Source organism: Numenius arquata, chromosome 1 (genome assembly GCF_964106895.1).
Source record: "Numenius arquata chromosome 1, bNumArq3.hap1.1, whole genome shotgun sequence".
Lineage (NCBI taxonomy): Eukaryota > Metazoa > Chordata > Aves > Charadriiformes > Scolopacidae > Numenius > Numenius arquata.
The window spans coordinates 25,890,039-25,908,566 of record NC_133576.1 but is presented as its reverse complement, the minus strand read 5'-3'; the positions used below and the strand labels follow the sequence as shown (position 1 = coordinate 25,908,566).

At 52.7% G+C, this 18,528-nt stretch overlaps 1 protein-coding gene across 2 annotated transcripts in view; it reads right to left on the bottom strand.

Moving 5' to 3' along the window:
• Positions 1-18,528, bottom strand: part of IGSF3 (immunoglobulin superfamily member 3) — a 75,273-nt gene that overhangs the window by 31,422 nt on the left and 25,323 nt on the right. Inside the window, exons 2-4 of one of the 2 annotated variants that reach the window (XM_074146284.1) lie at positions 4,009-4,419; positions 2,731-3,120; positions 642-1,094 (exon numbers count right to left, since the gene is read on the bottom strand). In XM_074146284.1, the coding sequence (XP_074002385.1) occupies positions 642-1,094; positions 2,731-3,120; positions 4,009-4,419 (1,254 nt within the window). The remainder of the gene's footprint in view (positions 1-641; positions 1,095-2,730; positions 3,121-4,008; positions 4,420-18,528) is intronic. The other variant, XM_074146294.1, reaches the window with a different exon arrangement.

The following is an 18,528-nucleotide window of genomic DNA, read 5'->3' as shown; positions in this document are numbered from 1 at the left end:
CTCTCTGGCAGAGCAGAGTACCAGCTGCAATGATCCTATATTCTAGTTCGGCTCGGTCATGGACAACATTGTGGTTCCGGGCCAGCACCTCGGTGCCTCTGTGCAGAGCCAGTGAGGACTGCTCCTGACCCGTGTCTTCTGCAGGCTTCTGACACTCTCAGAGATGCTTGCCGTTTCTGGTGGATAGGCCAACAGATGCCCAGCATTCTGCTCTCCTGGTCTGGCGAGCAGAGGTAAGGTTCACCCATGGCAGGCAAGGAGGCTTCGATGTCCACGGGCTGATGATGGAGCACCACCACTGCACTGCCCATAGCCCGGCTCCAGTGCTGGGGGGACACATCACAGGACTGGAAGCCTCTCTTCTTAGAAGGATGCTGGAAGCACTGCCCCTCTCCTTAGCCACCTCCTGCTTTGCTCCTGCCACAGCCACCCCTCAGACGTCGCCCCCACGTGCAACAGGGCATGCAGGCATTCTGCAACAACCTACCAGCAGCTGCGGTGGGCTGCCGGGTACCTCCATTTTGCTGGCAAGCAAGGGCAGGAGCGCTGCCAGCAGCCCCGGTTATTCACAGGTGACCTCCTGGGGGGAGCCAGGCACGCGGGGAGTTCGGTCCCGCAGCCCCCGTCCCTCGAGTACTCACCCAAAGCAGTGATGGACACCGGGGTGCCCGCGTGCCGCTCCCCAACAATCTGCCACTCCCCATCCAGTGTCCGCGTCCACTCGGCCACCCGGCACTCGTAGTGGCCTTCGTCCGCCTTGATGCTGTTGAAGATCTCCAGGGTGAAGGAGCCGGGCCGGACCTGCTCCACCTGGATGCCGCCATAGCTGCTGCGCTCGGCGTACGAGGGGCCTGGCTGCAGGGTGCCCTCCCGATCCAGACGCACGATTTCGCTGCGCCGGTTCAGCCTGTCCACCAGCTGCCAGGCGACGGAGAGGCGGCTTTGAGGCCCGAAGCCCGAGCGCACGTTGCAGCCAAAGCGCAGGCTCTCCCCCTCCAAGACATTGCTGGCGTTGTTGATAATCTCCAAGGAGATGCTGGTCTCTAAGGAGAGAAACGCAGACACACAGGGGAGATGATATACACTCGCCACTTCTCGGTCTGCAAAAAGGACGCTGCTGGCCAGAGAGGCTTTCTACCAGGTGCAGGAAACTGCCCACACATTTGGGTCCAGGCACATCTTAACCTCATGCATGACCACATCCAAAACCAGCTTGTGGGCAGCGAGCTGCTCCTGGTGACTTGCACACTCAAAGCATGTGTAGGCCAAAGCCGGGAGAAATCTCTCTGCCTATGGCTCACGAGACATTGCTGCATCTTCTGGTCGCAGGTCCGTGATGGAATCTCAGCAAAACTTGAGGGAATTTGTGTTGCTACAACAAGCACCGCGTGCAACTGGCTCTGCCAAAAAAACCAAAAGCTTCCAGCTCCCTGGGCATTTCAAATCATGTCATCCTGATCACCATCTTGCCACATCCATTCCTACAACACCTTTTGGGAGAAGCTCTCTCAAACTCCCATTACTACTGACACTACAGGGATCTATCAGTCTTTGGTAACATCAAAAAATACTGGTATCCTGAGCTTCCCAGAGATGTGAGGCTTTACGGCTGTTTTTTCAGAGATACTGAGTGCTGGTTACTCCTGCTGTCTTCTGTTGGAGTTATGGACACTTAGCACCCTTGAAAAATCATCACATTTGTTCCTAGAGCTGGTGATCTATCAAATGGCAAGAATGAAATCTGTCTGAAAGGTGGCTGTGCCTAGGAGTACTACATTTTAGACATTTGTCCAGTGCAACATTTCTAGCTAGAGTAATTTTCAAAGCCAAACAAATGAGACCAAATATTGGTAGGAGAGAAAAGAAACAGAATTTCTTTTGGAGAAATGAGGAGGGGAAAAAAAGCTAGAGGAAAGAGCTGCATTTTCCTAAAACCTAAGAGACAGGAGGCAAGCATTAAGCAAAAATCTCTCGCAGCTACCCTCTGCTTGGTCAAAGCCCACTGCCAGGGTAGCCTGGGCAACATGTGCATGGTCCATCATGGCACAGCTACCTGAGTTTCAGAGAGCAAAAAAAGGAATGAGTCAGTGGACCCTCTCCCCTCACCCCATTATTTCTGTATTTGTCACGTTTGTCTGACAAACATAAAAGGCATTCAGGCAAGCCTCCAGCAGGGTTGTTTTCACCAGGGTTGGCAGATGCACAGTGAACACAACAGAGCTCCATGCTGAAGACCAAACTGGGGCTCAAGGAGCACATGAACTCTGGTTTCTCCCAGTACAGCTGTCTTCCAAGACAGTTGAATAACAGCTGCTGAACGGCCTGCAGGAACCTAGCAGCTCTTACGATAAACCAGGGTCTCCCCGTTAAGCCTAATGAGTACTTTAGAGTACCCAGCTCCCAGCAGAGCAGTGCCAGGAGAGAGGTGAGGAGCAAGTCAGAGGCTGTCACATGCACCTTCAGCTCAAGGCCAAAATTGCCAGCTTGGGGCCATTACCAAGGTGGGGGCATGTTTCCCCACCCGTGAACCTGACATGTTCCCCTCCTTCTGTATCATGCCCTTCCCATCAAAAAAAGTGATCTTTTCAGTTGGGATTTCAAGTCTCCACACCATGCAAACTCTTCTCCTCCCTCCTTCCCACAGCTGAAGTCTGGCCAAATCATGGTGTCACCAGTAAGCCGCCCAGTAGAGCAATGGCCCCAGGAGGGGATGGGCCAGTCTCTACTTACTGAGCGGCAGGACGGTGATGGGGATGTTCTTCGGCCGCTTGCTCTCCTTGTCGATGAAGTCCCCCGTTACGGTCTTTTCCCGCTCAGTCACCCGGCAGTTGTACTTGCCACTGTCCTCAAGGCGGAGGCGGTAGATCTTCAGCACAAAAACATTGTCGCTTTCTTTGGCTACCTTGAGCTGGCCCAGGGCCTCACGCTGGGCAAAGTCATTGTTGAGCACCGGCACAGCATTGGGCCCCAGGCTGGCAATGAGGGAGCTGTTGAAGGCCCAGGAGATGGAGAAGTAGCGGTCAGGGACGTTCTGCGCCTCCAGGATGCACCGAAACTCCACCGGCTCACCCACGATGTACGTCCGCTTCTCTGTCTCCAGCCGGACACTAAACTCCTTATCTGGGGAGAGACAGACCAATTCACATCAGCATGGCTAGGCACACCGGGACAGCCAGCACGCTTTGTGTGAAGTATTTACAACTTGCCACTCTCTGCGTAGCCATCATCCCTCGGACACGTGCATCCACAAGTGGAGGGGTGAGGGGCTTGGCGCTTGCTTTTGCTATGAGAGCCCAGATCACCCATGCTGCAGGAGAGGCAGCTTGCTGCCCAGCATGCCAGAGCTGCAAGGTGTCCCCAGTCATAACCCTCTCCTCCAGCCTTGACTCTTGAGAGCAGCTCCGCTGTGACACCAGCACCTCATGGCACTGCAGGGTGCAAGATGGAGCCTAGTCCTACCCACACCCTACTCAGCCGGGGCCAAGAGGAAGGGCCTTTGGGATTATCAAAGAGGAAGAAAGAGCTCAACTGGGTCTTTAGATCCTTAGCGGGAACTTGTGCTGCAGGCTGGGAGAAGGATTTTGACTTGCAAATGGACCCTGTACAATACAGAAGTGCTTGCTGAAAGTTTTAGTTTTAATTTCTGCCGTGTCACTCTTATCTCCTCACTTACCAAAATTTTCATTGCCTGTCCTAGCACCAAGTGCTTAAAATGTATGTTTTAGCTCCTGTGCCAGCTCCAGAGCGCTGGCCATGTCAGAAGGCAGGGCCTGCCACCCAAGCCCCCTTGCTGCCCCGGTGTCCCCTGGCTGCTATTTGCTGCCATCTGCCCTGCCCGCAGGCAGCGCTTGGGCCCTTCTTTGCCCTGCTCCCCTCTGCCAGCAGCCTCCTGAGCGGGGCACACGGCAAAGGAGGGAGCCGAGCCCCAGCTGCCTACCAAGGCACAGCCCCATTTTCCACCTCCTCCCACCACCCGGCCGAGCAAGAAAAGGCAGAGGAGACACTGACCGGTGGCTTGCACGTTGACGATGGCGCCCTGGGAACGCTTGCGGGTCATGGCATACCAAGACTTGTCGGGGTCCTGGATCCACTCCGCTGCCTCACAGTAAAACTCGCCCTGATCCGATGGGTGGAGGTTGTAGATGGTGAGCTTTGAGGTGGTCTCCCCAACTTTGTCCAAGCGGACGTCCCCCGTGGCCTGCCGCTGGGCGTAGGCGCTGCCGGCCCGCAGGACAAAGTCACGGCTGAGGGAGATGACCTCCACGGGCGCCTCGCTGCCTCGCTGCCGGTACCAGGCGATGGAGACGTGGCTGTGCTGGGCCGTGCTCTTGGACACCTCACACTTCAGCTCCAGGGAGTCGCGCTCCACTTTGTTCAGCGTCTGCGGGACCGCTGTCACTCGCAGCGAGTCTGGGATCACTGCAGCAAAGGGGGACGGGGGAAACACAACCCAAGAGTTAGCAACACTGAAACGCTGAGTCTAAAGCCCAGGGGCGTTCAAGGAGAGGTGGGGAAGAGGTTTCTTTTTTACAGTTGTAATTAATCATTAAGTATTAGCAAAGCCCTGCTGGCTCACACCTACTCCCCCCAAAAAGAGAAGAGCTGTCCCCAAAGCCCTTGGCTGGGAAAGACTGTGACCTGCAGCACATACTCCAGCACTGTGCTTAAATTCCTGCTCAATGGCTCCAGTGGCCGCACAGGGTTTTCCATCACGCTGCAGAGCAGCACAGCTTAATATGTCCGCATCCCATTGAGACACTTTGTCACGGGTGGCCTCCCCTTCATTGTGTGCCCCCCAGCATGCTTCGTGACCCCCCTCCAGCCCACATCCTTCAGCCACTCCTTAGCCCTGACATGGTCTTCGCCCCTCGGTGACTGGTGGGGGCAAGCTAAACTTATTTAGTTCCTTTAATCTTCCCTCATAAAAAAGTCAGGAGATCTAATTCCCCTCTTCTTTGCTTATATCGTTTCACGTTTTAATGACCCCCTCAGGTCAAATGAAGGGGCTTCTGCATTCGGAGGGAAGTGGCTCCTCTGAGGGCAGCAATGCAATTGCAGCCCACCCAACGCCTGCTCCCAGGACACAGCCACCTCAAGGCACTTGGTAATAAAACTGCTGGCTACTTTTCCAGTTGATTAACTGGAGGAAAGGAAGTACAGCCGTTAAAATCAGGATGAAAAAGAAATTGCAGCCACCTAGCCTTGCTCACTTTTAGCAAGCATCTTAATTTTAGCACAAGGTTCTACCACCAGAAGTCTTTCCTAAGTCTTTCAAGACTTTGTTGTCTCAAGCAACATCACGCGGAAAGAGGAATGTAAGCCTTCTCCCCAGCTCTGCAGACGAGGCAGCGTTAGCAAGCCTGTTAATGCCCACAGTTTCACCGTGTACTGGTGGAATATAATTAACATATCTCAGTTCAGTTTCATTGACAGCACTGGAAGGTTTGATGAAATTAGCTGAGCCGCCGAAAACTGCATCTGTTTCATTCAGGCACGGCTACAGAAAGCAGCGAGCTGCAGTGAAGACAACTGCTGGGATTATTTATGGCAGAAAAGTCAAAAGCAGAAGAGGGGAAAGAAAAAAGCCATTAAGATGGAGCAAACGAGGGAAATCTTCCCATTTTTCAGCCCGGACAGGAGCATCCACTTTTACCACACATTCACTACTCAGGGAACTTAACTGCCCCTGACATGGAAAGTACCTGCTAAGGCCATTTACGTGGCAGGCCATTGCCCCTGTCCCTGCAGATGCATGTCCTCCTCCCTCCCTTCCCCCCATCTCTCTTGCTGAGGACCCAAAGCATGTCCGCTGCCCACCACCAGAGCCTCCAGCAGACTGCAGCCAGGAGCCCACCTCACTTTGCTTTGTCCCCCCTTCCCTCTGACTCCCAGCAGAGCAGCAGTGACAGCAGCAACTAACCCGCCAGTTCATGCCGCCGGCATGATAAGATTTAAATTTCTCATTTCAAACCTTTCTGAATAGTTTCCAGAGCCGTGCAGCTCCTTTCTCTTTGCCCTCCAGCCACGGGCTCTTACCAACTTTTCTTACGTTATTTAAATAATAAATATTTAAATAAATAAAGCGACCTGGACGAGGGGACCGAGTTTATCCTCAGCAAGTTTGCTGATGACACCAAACTGGGAGGGGTGGCTGACACCCCGGAGGGCCGTGCGGCCATCCAGCGAGACCTGGACAGGCTGGAGAGCTGGGCAAGGAAGAACCTCATGAGGTTCAACAGGGAAAAGTGTAGGGTCCTGCACCTGGGGAAGAAGAATGTCAGGCACCAATACAGGTTAGGTGTGGACCTGCTGGAGTCAAGTTCTGAAGAGAAAGATCTGGGGGTCCTGGTAGACAGAAAAATGACAATGAGCAAGCAGTGTGCTCGTGTGGCCAGGAAGGCCAATGCAATCCTGGGCTGCATAGGGAAAAGTGTGGCTAGTAGGTCGAGGGAAGTCATTCTCCCCCTCTACTCTGCACTGCTGAGGCCACAACTGGAATACTGCATCCAGTTCTGGGCTCCCCAATTCAAGAGGGATAGGGAACTACTGAAAAGAGTCCAGCGAAGAGCAACAAGGATGATTCAAGGATTGGAGCATCTCCCTTATGAAGAAAGGCTGAGAGAGCTGGGACTCTTTAGTCTGGAGAAGAGAAGGCTGAGGGAAGACCTTATCTATGTTTACAAGTGCCTAAAGGGTGGGTTGAAGGAGGAGGGAGCCAGGCTCTTTTCAGTGGTTGCCAGGGAGAGGACGAGGGGCAACGGGCACAAGCTGGAACATAGGAGGTTCCACTCAAATATGAGAAGAAACTTCTTCACGGTGAGGGTGGCAGAGCCCTGGAACAGGCTGCCCAGGGAGGTTGTGGAGTCCCCGTCTCTGGAGATTTTCAAGACCCGCCTGGATGCAGTCCTGAGTAACATGCTCTGACATGCTCTGGGCAATCCTGCTTCGGCAGGGGAGTTGGACTAGATGATCTTTATGGTCCCTTCCAACTCTAAAAATTCAGTGAAATTCAGTGAAATAAATTAAACCTGATCACCATCTCGCTGGAGTTACTTTCCCACTAGAGCTGCTTTGAAGGCAGAGCTCCCTGCTCACACCAGCCTCCGCACAGCAGCTTATGGGGGTTTCTGTGCAGAAAGTGTGCCCATCCTCCTTCCCCCAGTTTGAGAGCCCTGCACACCCCATCGGTTGCCTGTGTTGCCCGCCCCCCCTCCGCTCTAAGCCCTGCTCAGCAGCATGGCCGCTTGCCGGCTAAGCACAAGGCACCAAGCAGAGAGCTGCTCACAGAGCTGCTTGTCCCTGCTCTGTGGGACAAGCTGGGTCATGCTCAAGTAGGGGGCAGACACGTGGCTTGCCAGACGTGGAGCTGCCCACTCCCTGGGAATAATGCCGGGAAGCCTGTCTGAAGGCTGGGCTAACGTTCCCTGAGCAGGTTAGAGGCTGGCACAGGCACCGTTTTGCCAGCTGGAACCATGACTTCATATTTCCAGGTCATAACCCGGCTGGAGGATTAGCACCTTTTACACCACATGGGCGGGTTATTGCAAAATGCCTTCCTGGAGAAGACTCAGAAGTAATTTAACTGTGGTTCACCTGACACGTTGTGTGACATTCCTCCTGCTCTTTCTGTTAAAAGAGCCAACCAAGATCTTCCCAGTTAGAGGAACTGGTAAGACCTTTTGGGTTGCACACAACCTCGAGGCCGTTCTATTAAACCAGCCTGGTATGGACATACATTCGGTGTCACCTTCCTACCCAGGAGGACTGGAGACCTGCTCGGCTAAAGCCCGGCTTCTGAAGGATCAGATCTTATGAGGGACAGACAAGAACCCTGAGCTGGCAGGGCCAGTGGGAAGGCTCTGCGCTTCACACCACCGCTCTCGCGCTTGGCCAGTGATGCACAGAAGACTGTTTCAGTTACACAGCAAGATGCGCCTCGGGTACCAGGTTTGGGGAGGAGGGAAGCGGGTAAGAGAAAGGGGGAAACGCCGTTCTCAGGAGGCAGTCAAACGTGGCAGCAGGTCACAGCTCATTTCAGAAGCCCGACGAGCATTTCGTTCTGAGTGCTGCAGAGCACTGGGGACTCCCGCAGAGGGGCGGCAGGTCTGCAGGGGCTCAAGCACCACCCGAAGGCACAGACCCCGCTGACCTGCACCAACAAGAGGGCTACAGGCACGGTTTACCCCATCATGCTGGAGCACATCAGCCCTGGAAGTTACAGAGAGAAAAGCAAGCAGGGAACACTGCAAAGGTGCTCGTCAGGGCACAACGCTGTACGCGGGGAGGTGTGTTATCAGAAGATAAGTTCCTCCCAGGCCAGTCGCCCTGCTCATGCTTCAAGGACATCAGTCTGTGTATCAGGACATTTGCAAGGTGTTCACCCAGGAGCCCTGGCTCCACTGCCAGCCATCACACTGCCAAGCTGCCCACACTTATCCCGCAGCTGCCCACCACGGGAAGCCCCAGGGTTTCTGGGGGCACTCTGCAAGCTAAGCTCCGCTTGAAAGCAAGGATAAGCTTAGATGAGAGTCATCACTGTGTGAAGAGGAGTGGGGCCATATCTGAATCAGAGACGAGATGGATACTGCAGGACACGTCTTCTTGCCTGCTCTTTCTCACCCAGCTCCTGCCTGTTTCTCCTCTCTTCAATGGGCCTTGCACTTCCCCCAGCATCCAGTCTTGCCTCCTCCTTGTCCCCCAACACAAGTGAAGCCCTGCAACTGTTGTGACCCCTGGAGGTGTCAGCAGAGCTCCCCTCTCTCCAGCATCAAGGTTACGTTTGGCAGTGAGTGCCTGGACAGGGAGATGAGCGGCTGAAAAACACTTGGTGGGAGAAAACCTGTTGCACTATGGCCATCCCCAAGCCAGTCTGCCCTGGCCACAGCTGACAGCATTGAGCTTGTATTTACAGCACTGAAAAAAAAGAGCAAGAAATACAGCATTTCCTATTAGTCCCCATGCTGCAGGTTACTGACAAGGCACTGGAACAGGTACTCAACAGTGGGTGGGCTGCTAAGCAGAGGGTGCTCAAAAGCGTCCCCAAGTTTTGAGAGCTCCCGAAATATTAAACGTAAATACTGCCACTAGAGGGTGTTAGGGACCCAGCTAGGGAAAGTCCCAGGGCCCTGCGGCGAGGACAAGAAGGAGGAGGAGGAGGGTGGGAGCCTGGAGATACTCCCCTCTCCCCCAGGGGGATGCCCATGGGCATCCCTCCTCAGAAAGCCTGCACACACAGCTCCAGTCAAGCCCACTTCAAATGCACACAGCTCAAGCAATGAGCACTCGCTGAGCTACATAAAGCGTTTACAGATCAGGAATTAAGGCCGTTTACTTTAGGATAAGGAACTGGCTTACAATCTCCCAGAAAACAAGCAGGGAGCAGAGACTGGAGTTCCCAGTCTGGCCTCAGCACACATCTCAAATTCTCCAATGGGTTCTCCTCTGAGCCCCAGAACCAGCTCCATTTCCAGCTCCCGGTGCTGTGCTGAACTCTGCCTCAGGCAGACAAAGACAACACAGGCATCTCTCTTTTCCCCTCTGGTTTGTCCTTGGGTATCCAAAACCCCAACCACCCCAAGGGGTAGCTATCAAAGCTTTTATGTGCCAGACACAAACCAGAGAGCTACCAACGTTTCGTCTACTCCTAGGCACGGCAGCAAATCTGCCTGTGATGCCATTTTCTTGTTGAGCTATGCAGGAGGAGCGTCGGGCTGAGAGCCAGAGGCTGTGAAAATCACTTAGTACCATGGTAGCCTCACACTGTAAGCTCTTTGGGAGTAAAACAACTTACACAGGCTACCCAGCAGAGCGGGACCATCTCAGGGCTACTGTAGGTCAAGCAAAACCCACCAGCCTCATCTTCCTTTGGAATTCATTATAGCTTTTACCCACCGATACACTTTAGAGACACCCTATGTCCCCAGCTACCCACTCCATACTACCTGGACAGAGCTAAGCTTGCCAAGTGTCAATTGTGAACTATTTAGGAAGAACAAATACATGTACTCCCTACTCCTAGGGAGCTGCTTCTGGTGGAAAAATATCACTCTGGATTTTGCAGGGAATTAGAGAAAGAGTTATGTTCCCATCTGCCCCACAACATCTTGTTGCCCCGCAGGGATCCCAGCTCAGCGCCACGAACCTCCTTCCCCAGCCCCTCTGGTTGTGCGTGCAAGACAGAAACAAGCTGCTCAAGAGGAACGGCAATGCCAGTGTCACCAGCCCAGAGGTGAGCACTGGCAGGCACCAAATGGCACCTTGAACAGCACTGCCACAGCGACATGGCCTTTCGTCATTACCCTCTGCAATCTGCTAACCCTCTGGTGGCCACCTGTGCCATCCCAGGGAAGGACGGTGTGCCACCAGAGCCACCCCAATGCCACAGAAACAGGTGGAAGGGGCCTCTCCTCTCCCAGCCACTGCAAGCTCTCAGGGAGCCACGCTCCTTAAATCCCTCCCCGACACCACTATTGATTTTCCTTCCTTACAGCATCCAAGTACGTGCCCATGCGTGTGGCAGGAGGAAGGGGGTGGTGATAAGGCAGGAAAGATATCTAGATTAGCGATGTAATCCTCTCAAGCGCTCATGCCTGGCAATTAGCTGTACATGCCGATCCATACCTGCTGCAGCACACCAAACACCGCTCTTCCTCGTCAATCAAAAGCTCATGTAGGAAAACACATGCTGTGTTATGCTGCAAAATTGATGAGGGCTCTCAAATGTCACCTTTAAAAGTGGACAAAACTGAGCAAATCAGTAGTGTCCTTTGCTTGCCTTATTTTTAACTCCCAACTAAAAACTCACAGGTGGCCTGGGGCAGGCAGAGCTGTGTTCCTGTTGCTGCTGCTAAGTTTTCCCCAATGTCCAAGGTCCTACCTGGGACCCGAATTTGAGGAGACAAACCTACCACCCTGAGATGTACTATCTCTGTGACTGAGTGTGTAGGGTCTCCATGCAAAACTTCCCCTCTTTTCTTCCTCACCCACCAACACATAGCAACAGGCTCCTGGTACCATGGGGAAAATGTAAAGCAAGTGGTAATAACCTGGCTGGTTTGGGGATTACTTTGCTTTCATTAAAGCCCCACCTGCACTAAGACATAAGGATGGTTTGAGAAAAGTTTAAATGAAAGGCAGCTACTAATTGTTTAACTAAATTGAAAAAGAAGTCACACACTTTTCTGAATTAGTCAGGGAATTCACTTCAAGCTCCCGAAGGGGTGACCAGAACTTGCGCCGTGGGCTAAAGAAAAGCAGTCAGAATACACTTTTGATCCTTTTGCAAATATCTAAGCCTTATTTTAAATAAGAAGTTTAACTATGAAGTCACTTTCAGTGCTGCACAATCAAAAAATATAGGGTGAAGCACTGCAGTCACCTCCAATTGTATCACTGCAACATTCTGCGATAAGAGCAGGAAAATAAAATAAAAACGTAACGTAATGCATCACTAGTTTGCACATTTGCAGTTTTTTAAAAGGGCAGTTTGTTACTGATTCAGCTGCTGGCAGAAGGCAAGAGGGGAGCCGAAGAGTTAAGTATGGCAGCATGGCAGTTGTTTCACAGCAGTAGTAATAAATCCTCCAATTACAATAGTATCCTTGTTTGTACATTAATGACTAGCTGGAACGCCTATGCCAATAGAAATGCATCTCCCAAAGCAACTGGGTGAGTTCAAGCAGCCAGTGGGAAAGGGCGCAGGAAAAAAAAGTAAATAACGTGGAAGAAACGGGAAAAGAGAATCAGAGAGAAGATGTGAGAACTGGAAATTAGGTCAGCTTTCCGACTCAGGGCCTGAACTTCTTGCTTGCTTGCTGCGGGCTCCGTTCATCGCACACCCAGCCTGCCCCACGTGCCCGTTCCAGGCTGTCACTATGCTCCTTCCCAGGCAGCGGCAGAGGACCCCGTTGCACAACCTGCTCCCGCTCCACAACACGCCTTGCTAGAGCAGCTTGCTGGCCAAAGCCGTACACCCGAGCTGCACGGGACCCCCAAGCAGGATGGTGCAGTTGTAAGCCAGTGAGCCCACCCCGAGCACCTGGGGCAGAGATGCTCTCCCACAGTTTCCCAAGCCCCACACGAACCTACAGGGGTTGGCAGTGGGGTGCCCCGTGGCCCCACCAGCAACCCCTTCCCTGTGCGCCCAGGGAGGGCGTGCGAGGGGAACAGATGCGCACAGCCCCAGCTTCGGCTTGTCCTTGATGGACCCAGGGGAGCTACAGCTTTCCCAGTTGCTTGCAGACTCCCAAGTGCTTCATCTCCAGGAGAAAGGACACCTGCCCTGCCCTTCCCCCCGTCCCGGGCTTTACTCTGGGGCTCCAGCCCCGCCAGCACAGTGCTGTTCAGAGCAGTTCTTCGAGCCTCCTCCCGTCAGGGAGTGGTGGATGCTCCTCCAAAATTGCTGGTCCCCTTCTCTCAACTGCTTCTAACGCAGTGTGTCAGACGCCAGGAGCCCGTTCACGCCTGCTGCCTGTTTTGTTGTCCCACATCACCAGCCTGCCCTCAGCTGAGGCAGCTTCGGGGAGCAGGGGGAAGGCAGGCTCCCGCTAACAAGCTCCTTTCTTCTCTCTCCACCCACTCCATCCAAACCCCCTCCCCCCCAAGGAGCATCTGGTTATTAGGACATCTAATTTAGGTGGAGAAGTTCAACTGACCTCATTAAAAGAAAGAAAAAAAAAAAAAAGAGAGAGAGAAATGAGGAAGGGTGGGGGTGTGAAAGGACAAGGCAGCACCCAGCAGGGAGAGTCATCATTTGTTCATTAAGCAAAAATTAGCCGGAGCATCAGTGGAGCGATCCCTGACACCAGGCAGCCCGAGGGGCAGAGATGCTGGGGATAGAGGTGCCCAAAGAGCACGGCGAGCCGAGGGCATGGCAGGGGCAGGGAGCGCAGGCCTTCACCTCCCAGCCACGGTAGGGAGGAAAACCTGTACTCCCTCTCACGTGCACGCCTTTTTTGCAATCCTGCTCTGTGAAGTAGATGCTCTCTGTAAGGAGAAGGGTGCGCACCAGCCTGCAAGGGAAAAACAGGCGTGAGGTGGTGAGATGAGAACCCAAAGGACAAGGGGTTTCCTTTCTCTGCAGTGGGGAAACTCTTGCTTCCTGACAGTCTTGGATGTCCCTGCTCTCTTACCCGGCAGCTGACATGATACTGTTCCTAGGTGGGCTCTGTATTTGGGCTCTGTGGTCGCAGTGCACCCCAGGCAGATGTGGACGAGATTCAGACACGCTGCGGCACTGCCCTGCTCCAGCAGCTCTGCCGAGGGTGATGCTCACACACTGTCCTCTGCCTGGCGTGTCCCTGGCCACGGGATCTTCCCCTGCCCCCAGCCACAGTGCCTGGTGACATCCAGCCAGGCAGCACAGCACCACCAAGCACCCTCACATACTCCCTCCAAAACACAGCCTGGGGGGAGACACCCGGGGAGGGCAGCAGCGGGCTGCAAGCCACTCTGACCACTCACCCGCAGCGGGATAACCTCCGGCAGCGAGCCAAGGTGAGCCAGCTCACAAATCTCTCCTTCTCCGCCTCCCTCCCTCTTCTACAATCTCACCTTTGGGAGGGTTTAGCTCTCCGGCTGATCCCGAGTGCCACCAGTGAGCTACCGAAGCTTAAGGCAAGCCTAAGCCACTGCAAACACGGAGGGCAGAGCACATCAAGCACGCACCTCTTCCACCCAGGGTTAAGCTGATGCCTTTTACTTAACAGCACTTGTGAGCTAAGAGCAGGGACGTGGGAATTTGCTGTGGCTTAAGCCGGCACAGGGCAACCTGCTAAGCCACAGCCTCCCGGAGCCCGCAGGACAGCCAGGGAAAGGGGAAAAAACAAAACCACCCAGCAAACATGGAGCTGAGGAGCTGATGCAGCCTGGGCTCCTCTGAAGCTGCGCGTGCAATGCTGTCTTGATGTTTTACACCTCTGAGGCTGAAGTTAAGGAACTACGGAAACGGGAAGTTTACGAAATCCTCTTTTCTGCAATTTTTTAAAAGCTTTCTTTCATTCAACCTAGCGCACTTGGGCAGGCAATACGAACAGCTGAACAGGGAGAGAGTAGAGCAGTATCCTTTCAAAACAATCAAAACACATCTCAGGCCATATTCCCCCTGGACTATAATAATGTTTGTGGTGCTTTATAGTCAGGTGAGTTGCCCTTCTCAAAAACCGATTTTCAAGGAGGATTCTCCTCTACTTCAACTATACAAGGAAGAGCAGGAGCAACACTGGAGATAAGAGTGCGGAGCTGCTTTCAGAGATTAGTGCCCCTGCTTCAAGAGCTCGGCAGAGATCACACAGGAGGTCAAGGCATGCGTGTGAGAGGTGCTTTTCCTTCATTTATGCAATAATGAAGGTTTTGAGACCTCACAAGTGCCTTTCTCCCATCTGCCTTCTGGGACCTGACCTGTCCCGAGAGCTGCAAAGCTCCTTCTGGCCAGTCACCCCTTAAGCTCAGCAGCTAGGACTTGCTTGTGCCTCTGGGGCAAAATGGCACAGACTAAGACACGCTTGGGAGACAGTTTTTGCGAGCAGCATCTTTTAAACTAAAAACTCTAGAGGATCCGAAATAGAGAACCTGGGTCTACCCCCTCCAAAACCCACCTTGTGCTGAACACACAAGAACAGAGCACTTCAGCCCTCACAAGCAAAGCACCAAAGGAAGCACAGAATTAGGCTTAATTCTCTATTACAGCCCAAATTTCTGTTCAGCCCAGGTCTGGGTCTAAAGTTCCCACGGGAAGACAAACTGAAAATGCTGGCATCCTGACACACAGACAGGGAAGGAGAGACCAGAATCGCATCTTCTTCATATGCAGATTACTGGGAGACACAGGGTGGCTAATAAGTAGATGAGAAAGTTTTGAAATCTAAGAACAAAAAAAATTCCCCATACAAACTAAGACAGTAGAAATCTTTTCTCTAACAGTCCTGTTTAAAGCATGGAAATTGTTCATAACATATTACACAAATATACTCCTCCACCAGACAACAACCGTCTACTGAGCCACAAAGTCAGCATGAGCCCCCCTTTCCCTAGACTGAACAACCCCAGTTCCCTCAGCCATTCCCCATGAGACTAGACCTCTCACCAGCTTTGTCGCCCTTCTCTGGATTCGCTCCAGAATCTCAACATCTTTCTTGTAGTGAGGGGCCCAAAGCTGAACACAATGTTTAAGGTGCAGCCTCACCAGTGCCGCGTACAGGGGGGACGATCACTTCCCTAGTCCTGCTACCACCACACTATTCCTGATACAGGTCAGTATGCCATTGGCCTTCTTGGCCACCTGGTTCTTTTGGGTATTTCCATGCTACTTTCCTCCAACAAGGTTTTAGCAGCTCAGAACCGTTACTCCAAAGCTGGCACTCCCATGATGAATGAAAAGTATAGTCTGGCTTTTGCAGGATGGAGTCCAAGTTCCCCAACCACGAGGGCCACCTGCTCTCCTCCTGCACTAAAGACTGTGGAAAGCAGAACTAAGACAACTAATATAAATTCAGCCAAACAGTTGACAGACTTACACCATCTGATCAAGGTATCATAGATAAAACCACGTAACATCCAATTCTGCAAATCTATTTTCCTGATGAGTTTTTTTTCTACTGTACTTCTGCAGTTTTGCCTCTTATGCATGTGGCTATGGTCATGTCTCTTTAAGCTCTTCATGTTTCGAGCTTCTAGTTCAGGTGGCAGTGACAGAAGAAGAGGGGAGGTGAAATCTGGTGCTTGGAAGGGCTTTTGAGACTTCAAAAAGGTGTTCTCTTGCTCCAGTGTAGCAACCAGCTAGTCTGGAAAAGCTAGTCTGGAAGACACAACCAGTTGACTTTCTGCATGGGAGTTCTTGGCATTTTTATACTGAAATCTTTTAATAAGCGTATTTATTTTTACATTCATCGATCTGGCCATTTCAAAGCACACAACGCCCTTCCTTTCTCCCCCTTCTCCCATTCCACTTTCTCTCAGATTTCTGTGAACCTGTCTGGTTATCACCCCAATGACAGATGGTCACCAGCAAGTCGCTCTCCCTGCGAAAGGTCATTGTCTGCAAGGCTTGAGCAGCATCCCCACACACAGCTGCAGAAGGGCACACCACTTTTGCCTACAAACTGTGCCATATTTGAAGGAAACAAGGAAGATGACAGAGCTTCTTGAAGCAGTGGAAAGAGCTGTGAGCAAGGATCAGTTGATAGAAATAATGACAGCTCTCCATCATGAAGTTCTGCACTGCCTTGGCAAAGGTGCATGAAGAAACCCTTGTGTTCACCACCTCTAAGGCAGCAGCTCCTAAACCAGACAGAGAGGCAGAAAGGATTCACTCAATAGTTATTTCCTGCTATACAAATTGTACTCCAGATGTTTTTACAATGGCCCTTGGACTCTTCTTATGTGAAGGGGGTGCAATGACTATCCAGGGGAAGCTTTGCTCCTACGCAGCAGTGAGTGCTCCATGGAACCTCAATGAACTGACAGCAGTTAGCCACAGAGAAACCACCAAACAGTCTTCCACGACACATGCTAAATGCCGAATGGCAGTATCATTTCAGAAAGAGATGGACGCTTTCTCCAGCTTTACAGCCACTGCTTGCTTGTCCTGCTCACCAAGTGATGCCCACAGGGCGAGCAGCCCCATAGGAAGACGGCTCACTGAGAGCCAGCGCTACAGATGCACACCACTGAGAGTTACATTTAGAATCATAGAATCATCTAGGTTGTAAGAGACCTTCAAGATCATCTAGTCCAACCATCAACCTAACTCTGACAAAAAAACTCCATCACTAAACCATGTCCCCCAGCATCATGTCAACCCGTCTTTTGAACACTTCCAGGGATGGTGCCTCAACCACCTCCCTGGGCAGCCCGTTCCAATGCTTAATAACCCTTTCAGTGTAAAAATTCTTCCAATATCCAACCTGAACCTCCCCTGGCGCAACTTGAGGCCGTTTCCTCTAGTCCTGTCACCTGTGACTTGGGAGAAGAGACTGACCCCCGCCTCTCTACAACCTCCTTTCAGGGAGTTGTAGAGAGCAATAAGGTCCCCCCTCAGCCTCCTTTTCTCCAGGCTGAACAACCCCAGCTCCCTCAGCCTCTCCTCATAAGACTTGTGCTCCAGACCCTTCACCAGCTTCGTTGCCCTTCTCTGGACCCGCTCCAGCACCTCAGTGTCTTTTTTGTGGTGAGGGGCCCAAAACTGGACACAGTACTCGAGGTGGGGCGTCACCAGTGCTGAGTACAGGGGGACAATCACCTCCTGAGTCCTACTCACCACACTGTTCCTGATACAGGCCAAGATGCTGTTGGCCTTCTTGGCCACCTGGGCACACTGCTGGCTCATGTTCAGCCGACAGTCGACCAACACCCCCAGGTCCTTTTCTGTTGGGCAGCTCTCCAGCCACTCTTCCCCGAGCCTGTAGCGCTGCATGGGGTTGTTGTGACCCAAGTGCAGGACCTGGCACTTGACCTTATTGAACCTCATCCCATTGGTCTCAGCCCATCAATCCAACCTGCCCAAATCCCTCTGCAAAGCCTTTCTACCCTCCAGCAGGTCGACACTCACCCAACTTGGTGTTGTCTGTGAACTTACGGAGGGTGCACTCAATCCCCTCATCCAGATTGTTGATAAAGATGTTAAAGAGAAACGGCCAACAGTCAAGGAGGAAAAGGTCTGAGTCTTGCAAAATACAGCTAGGTCTTCGTATTGACTTTGTGTGGCAAGGTTTGGTACCAAGGCTCTACAGGGGTGGCTTCTGTGAGAAGCTGATAGAAGCTTCTGCCATGTCCGACAGAGCCAATGCCAGCTGGCTCCAAGACAGACCTGCCGTTGGCCAAGGCCAGGCCTATCTGCCACAGTGGTAGCACCTCTGTGACAACATATTTAAGAAGGGGAAAAAAACCTGCACGACAGCAACCAGTAGAGAGGAGTGAGAGAAAGAACTATGTAGAAACCAAGGTCAGTGAAAGCGGGGGGGGGGGAAGGTGCTCTACATGCAAGAGCAGAGATTCTCCTGCAGCCCATGGTGAAGACCATGGTGAGGCAGGCTGTCCCCCTGCAGTACATTAATGGTGGAGCAGATATCCACCTGCAGCCCAGGGAGGACACCACACCGGAGCAGGTGGATGCCCAAAGGAGGCTGTGACCCTGTGGGAAGCCCATGCTGGAGCAGGCTCCTTGCAGGACCTGTGGACCGAGGAGCCCATGTTGGAGCAGGTTTCCTGGCAGGACTTGTGACCCTATGGGGGACCCATGCTGGAGCAGTCTGTTCCTGAAGGACTGCACCCCCTGGAAGGAACACTCCCTGGAGCAGTTTGTGAAGAACTGCAGCCTGTGGGAAGGACCCAAGCTGGAGAAGTTCATGGAGAACTGTCTCCCCTGGGAGGAACCCAACACTGGAGCAAGGGGAGAGTGTGAGGTGTCCTCCCCCTGCAGAGGAAGGAGCAGCAGAAGACAACGTGTGATGAATTGACTGCAACGCCCGTTCCCCGTCCCCTGGTGCCGCTTGCGGGGAGGAGGTAGAGAAATCGGGAGTAAAGTTAAGCCCA